The following is a 16,018-nucleotide window of genomic DNA, read 5'->3' as shown; positions in this document are numbered from 1 at the left end:
AAAAGGCGGTCTGACATATTCAGACTCCATTGTTACAACGCAGAGAAAACAGTGTAGTCAAAACAAAGGTTATCTGCTCTAGCTGTTTCAGGGACTCTTCCTCAATTTGAAGCATAGCTCGAAAGAAGTATCATCTGCCAGTTCTTTTCAATAAAGTACCAGCCGCTGCCACAAGGTTTACAAAAGTACAGCTCCTTTAATTACATTTTAAAAACAAACTTACGTGAAGTAATTGAAACAAAAGTAAAATAGCCTAGTAGTCATCACAGATGATGCATTTGATGAGTAAATTCCATCACAGGGTAGCATGACAGCAGTGAAATCCTAACGCTATGTTAATATGAAGACAGTGTTTTGTCATTAAACTGTGCTGCTTTAAACCAGATAGCAAATATCTGCGCTATTTTGTGTGTCTTGTATAGTAACACTTGAAATTGCAGTTTCCTTGCAGCTGAGTGTTAAGCCACTCTCTTCAAGGTTCTCCATCATGCAGAACCTGCCTCCTGGGTCAAGGCAGTGTCTGAGCTTCCTTTGACTTTGGAAAGCAAATCATCTCCAGAACTGAAAGTGAAATTGAATTAACTAGCTTTCCTTCAGGGACATCTGAAATTATGTGTTATGTGGGAGGTTAAAAATTGACATGGAGTAGTGCTCTCTGGCTTTGTTTTCTTGTAACACTTTATATTCAAAACTTCTCTCCTGGGGCAGGAGGGCTGCCTCCCTGGCCACACACCGCCCCAGGGCTGTAACCATGCCTTTTGTGTGGCAGTTGGTGTCCGCAGTGTTACTCATTATAAAACTCGGTCACCTGTCTTCCACTTCCCCTCGAGAGCCCCATCTGACCGCAGCACCTCATCAGTGCCCAGAGATGGGCAGTCAGAGCATGGCCAGGGCCTTGTCCTCTGCAGCCACCATACCACTCACAAACATGGCCACCTGCTGGTCCGGGGAACTGGGATCATCTACACCCCGGGTCCCAAGGAAGCTGTCAGGAAGCCGTTCCTGTGGGGATGGTGTCTCTAGTTCTAAATTCAGCCAGTATCCCTTTTGTTTGCCTTAGTTGTGAAAATTGTGCAATAAAATATTGTTGTGAAATATTTACGTTTTGTATAACTGGAAGGCATATAAGGTAGCATACACAAATGAAAACTTGGTTTTAAAAATATATCTGAAGCTTTACAGGCTAAACTGAAAAGGAAAGATACATGATGATTGGCTTAGCAGTATTAAAATGAATAAAAATTAAAGTTGGGTATGTTAATTTGTATAAGAGTAAATTTTTAAATCTCACTGTTGATAATATAATGTTATGCTTATATTTACCTAAAATTTTCATGAGTACTGAAATTTTTAGTACAATAATTTCTAAATTCTCAGACTAAGGCTGTTTGACTAAGGTTGATTAAGTTTGATTAAGTTTCCAGTGTTCCATATAAGAATTTTCCCTGAGAAACCCTTTTAAAGCCACTTATTTGTCGATGTAGTTATTAAATGTCATTTTAAACTGGTTTCTGTGCTGAACTGTGGTAGTAATAAGTTGTGTTATGAACAGCAAATACTAGACCAATTATTCAGGATAAGACATAACATGGGCCAAGCTTCCCAGTGTGGACTGAAGCGTGAGAGATGGGAGGTTACAGATACCGGTGCAGATGTTCCTTTTCCTTGGAATTAAGTGATGTCAGGTTTCGTGGGGTTTTCTTTTTTTCTGATAATGATAACAAAATACACAAGTAGGATTATTTTATATGACAAATTGCATCTTTGTTGTTTTTGCTTCACATTTATTTGTTTTATTTACAGGTGTTGACTTCAAAATCAAAACCGTAGAGCTAAGAGGAAAGAAAATTAGATTACAGATCTGGTAAGTGGGAGAGTCTGCACCCCATTCTGTGCTTTGTGTGTTTAACAGTCCATGCACTTGTCTAATAAAATGAACTGTTTGAGCTGATTTGCCTCTCCTACTTTTCTCCTCTTTTGCTCATTTTAAAATTAAATGGACAGTGTTTCCATCAAGAGAAAGAATTTAGATAAAGCTGTTATGTTATATGCCACTTGCCCATGGGGAGCAGTTGTGGACAGAAGAATGTTACCTTAATGGTAGCTAGTTTGGAACCTTTTTGCCTCTATTTTCAAATCATTTATGTAATATCAAAAGTGTCACTACTAAAATGATTGCTCAAATGCTTGTCTTCACGTCTTCATTTTGTATGATAGTAGTCAAAGCCCAATATGTTCATAACCAGATTTGCGCAATCTGAAGGCAGGGCCCTGCAGACAGTTCCAGAGCTTCTTGGCACAGTGTGACTATTACTATGAGTGGGCATACTCCTCCCGGCTATACTGCTGATTCCACGGGACGTGAGCCCCCACTCATGCCTACCAGAAATGAATCCAGACCCCTTCTCAAATCACAGTTGGAATGAGAGGCTCAACCAGCTGTGTTATAACCACACTCAGCACTAAGAGCTTTCTGTTCGCTATTAACCTGTTAACAGCCCGCAGGTACTAGCGACCTCTCTGTGGAAGAAGGGACAAGATCTGGTCTGGTGGTCTGGCGATGGCTTAAAAGTGGCCCCACTGAGGTCCTCTGAGAATGCCTTTTTGTTTTGAATGCCACAGCTGCGGTGTACTCAGCTTACTAACTCCTCTTGGCAGGTCACCCTCAGCTCTGATTGTTTGTCCACCATGTGTGTGTTTGCTTTCATCTGCGTTAATTGCTGCTTCATCTGTGGCATCATCGGTCACCTAATGCTTGAATGTTAGTGCCATGTCTTCATTCTCCATCCGTGTCCCTGTCTGGGCCGCAGCTGCAGCCGAGCCGCAGTGTCTGCCTACTGGAGGTGTCTGAGGTAATATCTTCATTTGGTCGCCCTTCACTGTATGACACACTTCAAAGATTTTTTGATTTGGGTTTTTTGTTTGTTTGTTTTCTTTTGTGTTGTGTGTTTGGTCTACATATTTTCGTTTTTGGCTTGATTATGAAACATTAAGCCTTGTCTGAATACTTTAAATAAATAGCAAATAGATATTTCTTCCTGCGCTAGTCCTGCAGGCTTTTCGTACATTGCAGCCCAGCTTTTAAATGCTGGAAATGGCAACAAAGTGTTTTGCACACAAGCTGCTGTTTCTAATGATAAGCTCTGTAAGGTAAAAACCACCTTCAAAAGGATTTGGGATATGCCTCTCTCTGTTCCTAGTACCTGTGGGAGGTACTTTTTGATGAGAATATTGCCCCACAAAAGTGATGTAAACATTATTAGAATATGTGACACCTGCCTTAATGGGTGACAGCCATGCCTGATGACTGTGGCACATGTCTTAATTAATGCATTAATACTTCCATCTTTATCTTTGGTGGCAGTATTCTGGTTTATAAAGTATGTCCAAATGTCCTGGTGCCTCCCAAAAGCTCTGCCCACTAAGTCTGTGCTGGTGACATTGATCACTCCTGGAAACTGACTACAGTGCCCTGGACTCTGAGCTAAGAGGGCCCTACCTGGTGGAATTCCTGCCCCCGCCCGTGTAGAATGTGAATCCCGCCCCCCCCGGTGTGGAACGTGAATCCTGCCCGTGTGGAACGTGAGATACTGTGGTTCTGCGAAGAGCAGCGGGCACTCAGAACCCATTTTTCTCTTGTATGTCAAAGCATTTTCCAAATGACCCCCTCCCTCTCCTGATTCTCCCTTGACTCTTTACTACTTTTTCGTTCTGTAAATCTGTGCAGCTGTACAGCACTGGCAACGAGTGTAACTAAGGGAGGAAGAATGACATGCACTGGACTTACGGAATGGTTGATTGCGAGTTTTCTACATGGAATATTCCAGTGACTCTTTTCCTGCAGGGAGGTTTTGAACAGTGACTCATGTATCTACTACAGGCCAGCCATTTTGTTGGTCACATAATACTCAAAATAAGATTTTTATCTTCTGAAATATTATATGTAAAAGATGAAAACCTTTTTCTTCATTATTGCTATGCAGTAGGTAAAAAGGAAGTGTTAGAATCATAATTCTAATTTGTATTAGTGTTTTAAAGTAATGGGTGGCTTCTTTTGGGGTGAGGCGCAGCCCTTGTGCTGCTGCTGGCATAATCTGCTTTGTTGTGGGCATATTGTCGTTTCACTCTCATCCATTGAGGGCATAGAAGGCGCCTGTGTAGCTGGAAAGGGTCCCTGAAGGAGGTGCAGTGGATTGTGCTATGCTAATAATAGATAGCTCTGCTCCGATTTTCTAGACTGGCATGAAAGCATTGCCATTCGGTTTTCATAGGAGAATCTTGTTGAAAGAAGTGCGTTATTTACTGTAGATTCCTAAAATCTAAAAGTACCAAAAGCTGCAGGTGTCTGTTACATTTTTACATCACGTTTTATGTCATTGCCACATATGTCAGTTAGTTGATTATCTGTGGTCAGAAAAAGGACCATTTTTCTCTTCTCTGTACTTTAAAGTATTTCTAATGAATGTTAGAACTTTATATAAGTAGCTGAAATAAAACGTGTTGACTAGAATGTAGTTTGATGAATTTACATCCAAATGGTGTCCTGGAAATTATTTATACTGAACTTGGAGTTGTGTTGAGATGGACTTGAAGCCATGAAATTTGCCTCTTACCTTTAGGCAAACACAGAATTGAAATGCTTCGTATAAGGGCCCTTTGTTCTGCCTGTGGAACCAGTCCAGTGTTGGGGGACTTTGTTTTAACCAGCATTCTTAGGTTGGCATCATTCCTTTTGTTCTCCGCTTGGAAGAGGGGGAATATTTCATACCCTAAATTGGTGTATGCCCTGAAAATTAGTAATTTAATAATTTAAGTGGATGTATTAAATACAACAAATAAGAGGCTTTGAATTCTCCAAGCATTGTTGTATTACCAAACTGGGAAAACAGAACTGCAGGATTTTTTTAATTTGCACAAAAAGCAGATAGAGAAATCAGAATAAGGTGGCATATGCTCACTGTGGTAAACGATGATTGAGCTGACATTAAAAACTTGCAAACCTCTAGAAATCCGTACCTTATCATTACAGTGAAAACTCAGGTTTGTGGAGAAAAAGAGGGAAATAGTAGGATTCTGCCTTTTCATAGAAAGGTGAAAGCATGATCAGTGCATTGATATAATCTAATTTTCTGAAAAGTAGAGATTTGTGTGGGATTTTTATGGTGCTGGCACATCATAGATATTTAAGAAATACTTGCTGAATGAAATCAGCATTTCACTTATTATTCTTTGGCTGTACATGATAGCAGATAATTTAGTACGTAAGGAAAATAAATCAAGCAAAGGCAGTTTTGAGAGGAATAGAAAATGAAAGCTTTCTCAGCTCAAATATTTTGGGAGTATGGAATCGTGTCTCAAAGAAACATGCTTTTCTACCCCCAGCCTTCAGAGCCAGGCCCAGACAGTGGCATTTAAGGAATGGGCTTAAATGGGGAGTGCTGAACTAGTTCATGTTTCCTCATTGGGATTTTTGTAAACTAAACCAATCTGCTCATTGGCGTTAGAACGATTGCCTCAGGTTTTGAATTTCGAGGTTTCTATCCTCTTTCCTTACATTGGACTTAAAGTCAGTAGAGGCAGCTGACTACTTCATGTTGAGGTTCTTAATGTTTCTGGGATTCCTAAGTGTGCTATTCATGCAAAAACATTTTAAGCTACATCAAAATTGGCTTTTACTCTCCCTGTTCTTCGATTGTTTTTATTAAAACTCCTATTATCTGTAATTTCTCTGGTTTTGTGCCTCCAGTTTCTGGATTCTAAAGTCATTCAGTGTATATAGAAGTGCATGTGAGTTGACTTACACCGAAAACCAGATTAAAATTGCCTAGAATAAAAGTTTATTAAAGTATGTAATTCCTAAAATGCTTGTTGAAGATCTTGAATCTGATTGTTATTTAAATTTGTGATTCAGCTATATTGTTAACCACCAATTTCAGAGTAGAGAAAATGCTTATTATTTTTAACTTTTTAAAGAAATGGAAAATGTTTTGTAACAGTAATCAAATAGCACAAAATATTTTTCAACATTAAAAACGTTTGATTGAATCCTGATTTAGACAAGCCATAACTTGTGAGGATGGTAAACCACCCTCTGAAAGATTTAACTCTTTGTTGGTTTGGAACTAGTAAAGTATACCCCTAAATGCTTAGGATTAGAGAAATAATCTTATTCACTGACTCTTTATGGAAACCAAATGGGATCAGCTCTGTTCCTTCTCAGCCGCCTTGAAGGTGACTGTTAGTGAAGTCTTTAAGTTGCTTTTAGAAATCCTGAAAAATTCAGTCTCCATCTATCATATTCTTCAGATTTCCTTTTTGGTTTTTTTTTTTTTTTTTTTTTTGCAGTTCTGAGGTCAAAAAATGAAGTTTCTTTGTCTTGCCTGACGTGGCGTCAACTTTCTAATTTTTAAACATGTTACCAGCGCATATCTACTGATCGTGTACTGCAGGACCTGGGTAGACAGAAACATACCTGCCTCTGCCCTCCTCACCTTCCAGTCAGGACAGCAGGGGATACTCATAATCCTCTGAGGCAAAGCTAATGGCTTTGCTTTATGTGGAAATGAATTTGCCAGTGAGCTTTTCTGCTTGTTTGACAATAAGGCATCACTAATGGAAACTAATTTGGTGGCAGGTCTCCTCTGAAGAAAGCCATAAATTATAGCAACATGGTCAAGTGGTGTTTTTAGGGACCCAGTCCCACAGATGCCTAAGGGAACTTCCCTGCTGTGGGATGAGAGGTCCGGTGGCCTTGCATGGAAGAGCCGGTTGCCCCCCAGCTTACTCCACTGTGGCGCACTTGGTTGGGATTCTTTGGGTGAAGCTAAATCATAGATGCTCTTTAAAGAAATCGCTTTGCGAGTGTCAGTCCTTCCTATTGGAAGCATTCTCCATTGAGCCTTATTGGAATTAGAAATTTGCAGTGGTTCTCAAACAGTTTCTAGGCTTATCACAATACAAGATATAAACCAAAAAGTATCTGAGACAGATCTCAATCGGAGAGTTTATTTTGCCAGGGCCAAGGACACACCTATGACACAGCATCAGGTGGTCCTGACAACCTGTGCCCAAAGTGGTCAAGAGTACAGCTTGCTTTTATACATTTTAGGGAGACATAATACATCAATCAGTACATGTAAGATTTACAGTGGTTCGATCTGGACAGGTGAGACAGCTCAAAGGGGCTGGGGCTTCCAGGTCATAGGTAGATTTAAACATATTCTGATTGGCAGTTGGTTTAAAGAGTTATTATCTATAGAAAGGAATGTCTGGGTTACTCTAAAGAGTTGTGGAGACCTAGGTTTTACCATGTAGATGAAGCCTCCAAGTAGCTGGCTTCAGAGAGAAGAGACTAAATGTTTCTTACCAGTGGCACCATCGCAGCTAACTGCAACCTTCGCCTCCCGGGCTCAAGCACTTCTCCTGCCTCAGCCTCCTGAGTAGCTGGGATTACAGGCTCCTACCAACACGCCCGGCTGAGAAAATTGGGAAAAAGCAGCCCACTGCCCAGTTCCCGGCACATCTTCACTGTTCCTTGGGCTCCCTCCGTGTCCGTTTCCCTCTGAGTGTAGTAGACTGGGGACTCAGAACCTTCTAGAACAGAAGTTATGGTTTTGTAAGGGGAAGAAATATGGTCAAGTACACATCTATAATTTAGAGTATTAAATTTCCTTGTACCCTTATGATTTATTCTAGAAGGTCAGCACATTGATTACAAAGCTAATGTTGGCTTACATTAGTCCTTCAGGTATGAGGTAAGAAATAAAAAATTACTTTATGCTTTATTTCTGCACAAAATTTCACACTGGAAAGATACTAAAAAGTTTTACTGTGTACAGGATTTTCAGATCTTTTTTGCTGTGAAAATTCTTGTTTTCTAATTTTCGAAATCTTGATTTGAAAGTAATTGGAGGCTGGGCTGGTAGCTTACACTTATTATTCCAGCACTTTGGGAGACAAGGCAGGTGGATCACATGAGGTCAGGAGTTTGAGACCAGCCTGGCCAACATGGTAAAACCCCGGTCTCTAAAAATACAGTGTTAGCAAGGCATGGTGACAGGCGCCTGTAATCCCAGCTGCTTGGGAGGCTGAGGCAGGAGAATCACTTGAACTAGGGAGGTGGAGGTTGCAGTGAGCCAAGATCATATCATTGATTGCACTCCAGCCTGGGTGACAGAGCTAGACTCCGTCTCAAAAAAGTAATTGGGACTTACTGATGTTTTTGTTTGAGTCTAACCAGTTCAGAAAAGCTACTGTCACTGACAGTAGTGGCTGTGCACAGATGTCAGTGCAGACGTGAGGAGCTCCCAGTGGCCGGACCCAGACAGAGGCATTCTCAAGAGCTGGCCCTGCTTGTCTCCACAGACTCAGTGCTGCTAGCCTGACTGTGCCTGCTGGGGTTGTAACTGTGGATCTTTCTCATCTGAAGTGGTCATCGTAAGCTGCCACATGTGCCCCATGCCTGCCCCCAGCACTCTAGGTGGTGGTTAGTGAGCGAGAAATGAATTCTTTGTGGCTTGGAGGGGATTCATTTTCACAGTCTTAGGATCCCCACCATTGATTGTGTGTGCACATGTGGAGTCGGTCATGCATGTGTATAAAGTGTGTGTTCCTTGTGTGGCATTGTTGCTCTTGGGTATTTGACAAATGGTTTTGTAAATTACCTACAGTGTGAATTCTTAGGAATTGATCGTTTGGAAATTCTGTATTTTAAAAACTTTTCCCCCATTTTATTTTAGAAAAACATCATATATTTTGATGTTATATTAGCATTCCTATTGCTGATTTTCTGTCTTAAGGGAAAAAGTTATTCAGGAGAGTATGTTGATCTCGGTTCATAATTCATCTCCATTCATCTAATTTAGTTGTTAAATACAAAGGTATTTTGTATGTCGTAGTTTTAGTCAACCTGAATTTTTCCTACTTTCTTTCATTGTAGTCATCAGGCCAAAGAGAAATAGGGGTTACTCTTGTTCTTTTGTCGCAGAAACACTGAAGCATAATCTGTGTTTGCTTTGGAATGTGGTGGTGCTCACTTTGGGCCTTGTTTGGGAACTGACTTTGGCTGCTTTTTCTTAGGGACACAGCAGGTCAGGAGAGATTCAACAGCATTACCTCAGCTTATTACAGAAGTGCCAAGGGGATCATATTAGTGTATGACATCACTAAGAAGGAGACGTTTGATGATTTGCCAAAATGGATGAAGATGATTGATAAGGTAAATGTTACATTTTTCCATCCAGTGTGAACTCTCTGCTTGTGAGTCTTCATCATTATTAAAAGAAGTGGGGGAAACACATTTATTGAGCATGTTTTTATACAGACTAAACATCATTTAGCCCATCATAGCCTTTGGGATAGGGATGTAGTCCTGTATTGTGGATGAGGCAAAGAAGAATTAAATTTATCCAGAATCAGGATTTTTTTTCTGGTAGCATGGACTGTGTAGACTACAGAGGCCAAACATGCTCATTCCACTACATCCAGCTGCTTTCATGGAATAGTTATAGGATATTTCATTTCTGCGGAAAGGTCACTTGGACACTCATCTCATGCATATCCACTGAGTGACAGCCTTGAAGAGATGGCCTTCTCCACGGTGCCTGCGGATGTCCCACGCGCCTCCGTCACCCACTGGACATCTGTCCTTGCAATTACAGATGCCCTTTAGCTCCTCATTTTGAACAAGAGGAGCTCGCTTTCTCCTTTGGCTCATGATTGAATCATACAGATAGCCAGCGTCGCTGTGGTTAATGTAAACCGTGGGTTCTCCTCTAAGAAACGTGTTCCCAAATACACATTTAGAAGGCAGAGCAGTTGGGAGTGGGATGTGATGATAGACCGTTGACCACATTTTGAGTTTTTCCCCCCTTGTGCAGTAATTTCATGTTTAGTTCCTTTGCATAACAAGCATATGCAATATAAATTGGATTTTGTCTACACATTGCATTTAAACCTGTCTGCTAGATAACGTTGGAGGATGCTTGTTTGGCAGCTTTACCAAGCATGTCATTGATGATGTATGCCTCTTTAAAATGCGTTAGGATTGGTGGCCGGGTGTGGTGATTCACACCTGTAATCCCAGCACTTTGGGAGGCTAAAGCAGGAGGATCACTTGAACCCAGGAGGTCCAGACCAGCCTGGGCAACATAGTGGGACTCCATCTCTCTCTCTCTTTTTTTTTTTTTTTATTATTAAAAAAAAAGTGTTACGATCAGGGTTGCAAGGTTGGATCAGACCTGAGGTGGGGTGCCTGCCCCAGCCTGCTCTGCACTGGGCATCAGTCATACTGGGCCCTCCATTGGCATGTCGGTTGATACTGATGTCCCCTCATGTGGAAGTCACAGAGTGCAGTCCTATAGAAATTAGAAGCGAACAGTCCTGGTAGTCTAAAACTTTTAGAACTAATAGGATGAATACAAAACCAAAAGAAATGGGCTAAATCCTACCCCGTTTGGTACTTGAGTTTGTGAGTCTGTGCCCAGGTCTTGAGGTCTGATGCTGTCTTCCTTTTGTCATCAACTGCTGCTTTTCACTTTACTTGAGTGACAGCATCATTTCCTGAGTGCTTCCTGAGCGCAGGTCCCACTGCCCCAGCCCCGCGGCAAGTGCTGTCACTGTGACCCACACCTCCCTGATAAGGGGCCGGCACTCCTCACCTGGCTGCATGACTGGGCGATGGCCACACTATTCAGGTGCCTTTTGTTGCAATCGGTTTCAAAGAACTTTCTAGAAATACACAATTAGTTGCTCAAGAGACTTTAACTTCATTTTTAAAGAGAGAAATCTTTTTATGCCTATCTGTATTTTTAAACTTAAAAGTGTAGCTTAACTTTTTTTCCTGGTTATAAAATTAATGATACCTTCATTATAGAAATTTGGAAAATAAAGAAAACCATAAAAGTAAATTAAAAATCTAAAGCTCTGGCATCCTGAAAAACCAAATTGGCTTCACTCTATTTAGCATTACGTCTTGCTTATTTTGTGAATATTCTGTCATGGAGTCCTTCCTGTGTCATTCCATGTTCTTCTGAAGCGTGTATTTTTTTAAATGCCTGTGTTTTTGAAATAACTTGATTCTTCAGCCATTTTGTTTGACTTTTAGGTTTTATTCAGTTGATAACCATTTTGAGTATACAGCTTTGCCTGCATTTTGAATCATTTCCTTAGGAAGGGGTCTTGGGAATTGTTGGGTCAACAGCCAAGAGCATTGTGGTTCTTAATGCCTGTGCCCCATTTCTTTCTAAGACGTAGTGAGCTGAGCCCTGCCTCGCAGCCTGCCCAGTCCTGCCTGGGACCTGGTAGACCCTCAAAGACAGTGGAAGTGAATGGACAAATGGAAATTAATGAAAAATACCATGTTGGTTTACATTTCCGCTGTCAGTGTATGGCGATGCCCATCTTTGAAATGTGGCTTCTTTTAAAATCCCACAGTATGCTTCAGAAGATGCAGAGCTTCTCTTAGTTGGAAATAAGTTGGACTGTGAAACGGACAGAGAAATCACCAGGCAGCAGGGGGAAAAGGTGAGAGGGAGCGGGAGGCACGGTCGCGACACGCTGTGCTTAGCCCTTGAGGTACTGGTTCTTTTAATAAATTACTTATTGTAAAAATTACAAAGAAATTATTGATACAGTGATAACTCAGTCACATCCTCCTCTTTTGTTTGCTCTGTTTTGACTTCCCGCTCCTTTAAATTCATTCTGAAATGAAGGGAAAAAAAAACACATTAGTGTATACAGCATTATTACCTAACCTGACATTTTATACAGAGAAACATATTTTAAGCCATAAAGTTGCTTGTGTAATTTACTTTAATGTACTTTAAACTTCCTTGGTTTTTGCTAAGGATTGAATCATGGAGAAATGATGCTATTCACATTTTAAATGTCAGATATGTTACACTTTTAGAAACTTAGGCAAGTCGTTTGACTAGAAGGTCCTGGCATCACCTTAAGGATTTTGATTGTCTTTTGTGTTGCTAGTTGCTTATAATGTAAGAATGTGCTACACTTGTGAACTTTATATTTGAGCATCAGTGGGATTTTCTACTCCTTAATCCCAGCCCTTCCCTTGAAACTGAACCCAGAGGCCTCATGCTTGCACGCAGGTCTGTGTGACAGCCACACAGAGGAAATAGGCGTGTGTTTCTTCTCAGTTTGCACAGCAGATAACTGGGATGCGGTTCTGTGAAGCAAGTGCCAAGGATAACTTCAATGTGGACGAGATATTTCTGAAACTTGTCGATGACATTCTGAAAAAGGTAAAAAGAGTCTTCATTATGAAAGTATTATCATCTGAAACCTGTTGATTCCTTTATTACTTTTTTATTGAGAATACTGTATTTAGAAACCGAAGTACAGTGGTGGTGCTCAGGCGCAAGAACCAGGTGTGGTTGTTCACTTGGCCACAGGCACTCGGCCTGCTGGACCGACAGCCGCTTCCCACCCGGGGGCTTCTGGTGTCCTTGGGGTTAGTATATGGCATACTCACTTCGCTGTAAGATATGGCAGGGTAGACTTAAACCGGGTGTAGCAATGTGCTGTGTTTATTTGACATTTGCTTTTTTCCCACCCCTGTTTTCCTGTGAGAATTCAGTTGGAGACCTAGCCAAGTCTGCAGGTGTCTTAGCGGAAAAGAGAGCCCCGTGGTGCCGCGCTTGCATCCCTTCCAGCTCTGCTCCCTGGTGGGAGCCACTTCCTTACAAAGACCTTTCCGTGATGCTGAGTTGCAAGAAAATTGCTGGACAGCTTCATTGAGCAGCAGCGATTTCTTCAGGCACCTTTAGGCTTACATTCAAAAATTGTTAATAAGAACTGAAGTTTATGTTATTAAGTGAAATTTGCTCAGTTCAAACATAATTCAGAAGCTTCTAATAAAGTAATTGTTTAGGCTGGGTGTGGTGGCTCACACCTATAATCCCAACACTTTGGAAGGTGGGAGGATCACTTGAGGCCAGGAGTTCAAGACCAGACTGTGCAACATAGTGAGACCCCATCTGTACAAAAAAATTTAAAAATTAGCCAGGTGTAGTGGCATGTACCCGGTTGTAGTGGTCCCAGCTACTCAGGCTGATGCAGGAGGATTGCTTGAACCCAGGAATTTGAGGAATTTGATATGGTGAACTATGATTGTATCTGTACTCCAGCCTGGGTGACAGAATGAGATGCTGTCTCTCAGGAAAAAAAAAAAATGTTTATATAATTGCCAAGGTAGGTTATGTCTTTCTTTTTAAGTATACAACTACTCCTTGGAATGCAGACCATTTTTAAAATTTATTAATGTATTTTTATTTATTGGTTCTGTGAAAATACATGTTTATGAGGTTAATCTGGTCTCTTCTACCATAGGGTACTAAGTAGGCTGGGCATTGTTCATGTTGTGATATGAAGTGTCTTGAACATGGCTTTTTTTTGGCTTAATATTTTAATGTTTAATTGATCTTTAATGATCAGAGGACTCTCAATAACAATACTTTGTTTTTTTATATAATTGTATAATTTGGAAAGCATTTACAGTTGACCCTTGAACAACAAGGGGGCTAGAGGTGCTGACCCCCTAAATAGTCAGAAATCTGAGTATAACTTGACTTTCTTAAAGTAAGCCAAGAAAATGTTATTAAGAAAATCATGGCCGGGCGCGGTGGCGTAAGCCTGTAATCCCAGCACTTTGGGAGGCCGAGACGGGTGGATCACGAGGTCAGGAGATCGAGACCATCCTGGCTAACACGGTGAAACCCCGTCTCTACTAAAAAATACAAAAAACTAGCCGGGCGACGTGGCGGCGCCTGTAGTCCCAGCTACCCCGGAGGCTGAGACAGGAGAATGGCGTGAACCCGGGAGGCGGAGCTTGCAGTGAGCTGAGATCCGGCCATAGCACTCCAGCCTGGGTGACAGAGCGAGACTCCGTCTCAAAAAAAAAAAAAAAAAAAGAAAATCATATGGAAGAGAAAATATATTTAATATTGGTTAGTGGAAGTGGACCATCATAAAGGTCTTCATGAAGTAGTGTCGTCTTCACACTGAGTAGGAGTGTGGGGGTTGGGGTTGGTCTTGCTGCCATATATAAGTGGACCTGTGCAGTTGAAACCCATGTGCAAGGGTCAGCTGTATGTGTACCTTCTAAAGTTAACATGGATTTGTCTTTTTTGTTTATCCTTTAGATGCCTCTGGATATTTTAAGGAATGAGTTGTCCAATAGTATCCTCTCATTACAACCAGAGCCCGAGATACCGCCAGAACTGCCTCCACCAAGACCACACGTCCGATGCTGTTGATTTCCTACTTTGGAGACAAAGTGGAAACAATTCCTGGAAAGGGGAAAAAACGTTCTATTCTGCACTACAATCATTTTGACAATTTCCTTTCGCACTTTGTAATCCAAGTCAGAGCTATACACTAACTTGTAAATATGCATATATGCAATCCTGGGTAAGTTTTGGTTATAAGTTACCTATTTCCCTCCAAATTATTATATTTCATTCATTACCCCAGTGTCTAGTGTACATACACTGGGAAACCTAGTACTTCTAATATGAAGAATGGGAGAAATGAAAGGTATAATGTTTCTTGAAATAAATAATATAATTGTCCTTGTTAATTATATTATGAGGACAGAAGATACTCTGATAAGAGAGAACGTGGTGCTTTGCTTACTGTTTTAAAGAAAATTTGTAAAACTAAAGACTTTTTGGAAAAAAGCTATCTTAAGTGCTTTTTCTTTATTTACAAGACATTTCCCCCCGTGGTAGCATCTGAAGTATTGGAGTGTTCTGCCACGAAGCAAAGCTCCATTCATGGCCGTCACTGAAGGTTATTTATTAATGTTACGTAACAGTAGAATATTACTAGTTCAAGGGTTGGATTTGACTTGGTCCTAAGGCCGCAGAATCTCTCTCATGGCTTCCTAAGGGACGTACCTTTATGCTTTTAAGAACTACAGAGATTCAATAAAGAAAGAAGTGTTTTTGAAACTATAGAAAAAGATTTTAAAACACGCTGCTGTCCTAAACAAATCCTGTTTAAAGGAATTTTAAAGAGATGCATTTTACTATATCAGAGAACATACGTGTATTTGCCTAAACACTCTGTACCTTTGTAATGATGAAACTTCCCCCTTTACGGTGAAGCTTATTCCGATTAAGCCTAGACTGTGTGTGTGTGTTTTTTTTTTTTTTTTTTTTTTTTTTTTGGGTCTGATAATGAATTTGTGAACTCTATCTTTGGTATATCTTTTATTAAACTGCACTGTTTTGTTTAGTCAAGGTAAATAAGTAATTGTGTATTTGAATAACTTGGTGTGTCTTGAGTGTTGTGGTATGAAAAGCATTGTGGTCTTTCTACACTAATGAAGTGCAAATAAAATTTTGTATTTATGAATGAAGTTGAGTTGCCATATTTATTTATCCAGTTATAAATTGTACATATGACAGTATTCTCCATGAGCTCCACAGCTTAATCCTTTTGAGTGTTCAGACAGGAAGAGCATGGTCCTCCACTGGGGAAAAGAGTTGGATGGTTTCTCAAAGGGCTGAACATAGAGCTACCATATGATCCAGCAATTTGACTTCTAGGTTTATATCCAAAAGATCGAAAGCAGAAACTCAAACAGGTACTTGTACACCAGTGCCCATGGCAGGATTGCCAAGAGCCAAAAGGTGGAGACAGCCCCAATGTCCATCAGCAAAATAATGGATAAACAAAATGTGTGTTGTACAAACAATGGGATATTCATCCTTAAAAAGGAAGGAAATCCTGTCACATGTGCTGCGTGGATGAACCTTGACATTATGCCGAGTGCAATAAGCAGTCACAGAAGGACTGATACTGCCTGATGCCACTTACATGAGGTGTATGGAGCACCCAGATTCATAGAGACAACGTAGAATGGTGGTTCCCAGGCTGGCAGGAGAGGAGATGAGGCATTGTTGTTTCTGGGTGCAGAGTTTCAGCTGGGGAAGATGGACAGTGGCGATGGCAGCACAGCAGTGAACTGTAGCAAACTGTGGATTGTCGTGTCCTC

General features: G+C 40.8%; 1 protein-coding gene across 1 annotated transcript in view; it reads left to right on the top strand.

The window, feature by feature from the left end:
- RAB12 (RAB12, member RAS oncogene family) overlaps positions 1 to 15,379 on the top strand; it is a 28,622-nt gene extending 13,243 nt beyond the window's left edge. Inside the window, exons 2-6 of the mRNA XM_010373444.2 lie at positions 1,804 to 1,864; positions 9,079 to 9,217; positions 11,434 to 11,523; positions 12,156 to 12,260; positions 14,160 to 15,379. Coding sequence (XP_010371746.2) covers positions 1,804 to 1,864; positions 9,079 to 9,217; positions 11,434 to 11,523; positions 12,156 to 12,260; positions 14,160 to 14,273 — 509 coding nt within the window. The 3' untranslated portion in view covers positions 14,274 to 15,379. The remainder of the gene's footprint in view (positions 1 to 1,803; positions 1,865 to 9,078; positions 9,218 to 11,433; positions 11,524 to 12,155; positions 12,261 to 14,159) is intronic.
- Positions 15,380 to 16,018: the final 639 nt, after the last annotated feature.

Source organism: Rhinopithecus roxellana, chromosome 21 (genome assembly GCF_007565055.1).
Source record: "Rhinopithecus roxellana isolate Shanxi Qingling chromosome 21, ASM756505v1, whole genome shotgun sequence".
NCBI classification, from domain to species: domain Eukaryota; kingdom Metazoa; phylum Chordata; class Mammalia; order Primates; family Cercopithecidae; genus Rhinopithecus; species Rhinopithecus roxellana.
This window is presented reverse-complemented; position numbering and strand designations above follow the sequence as displayed.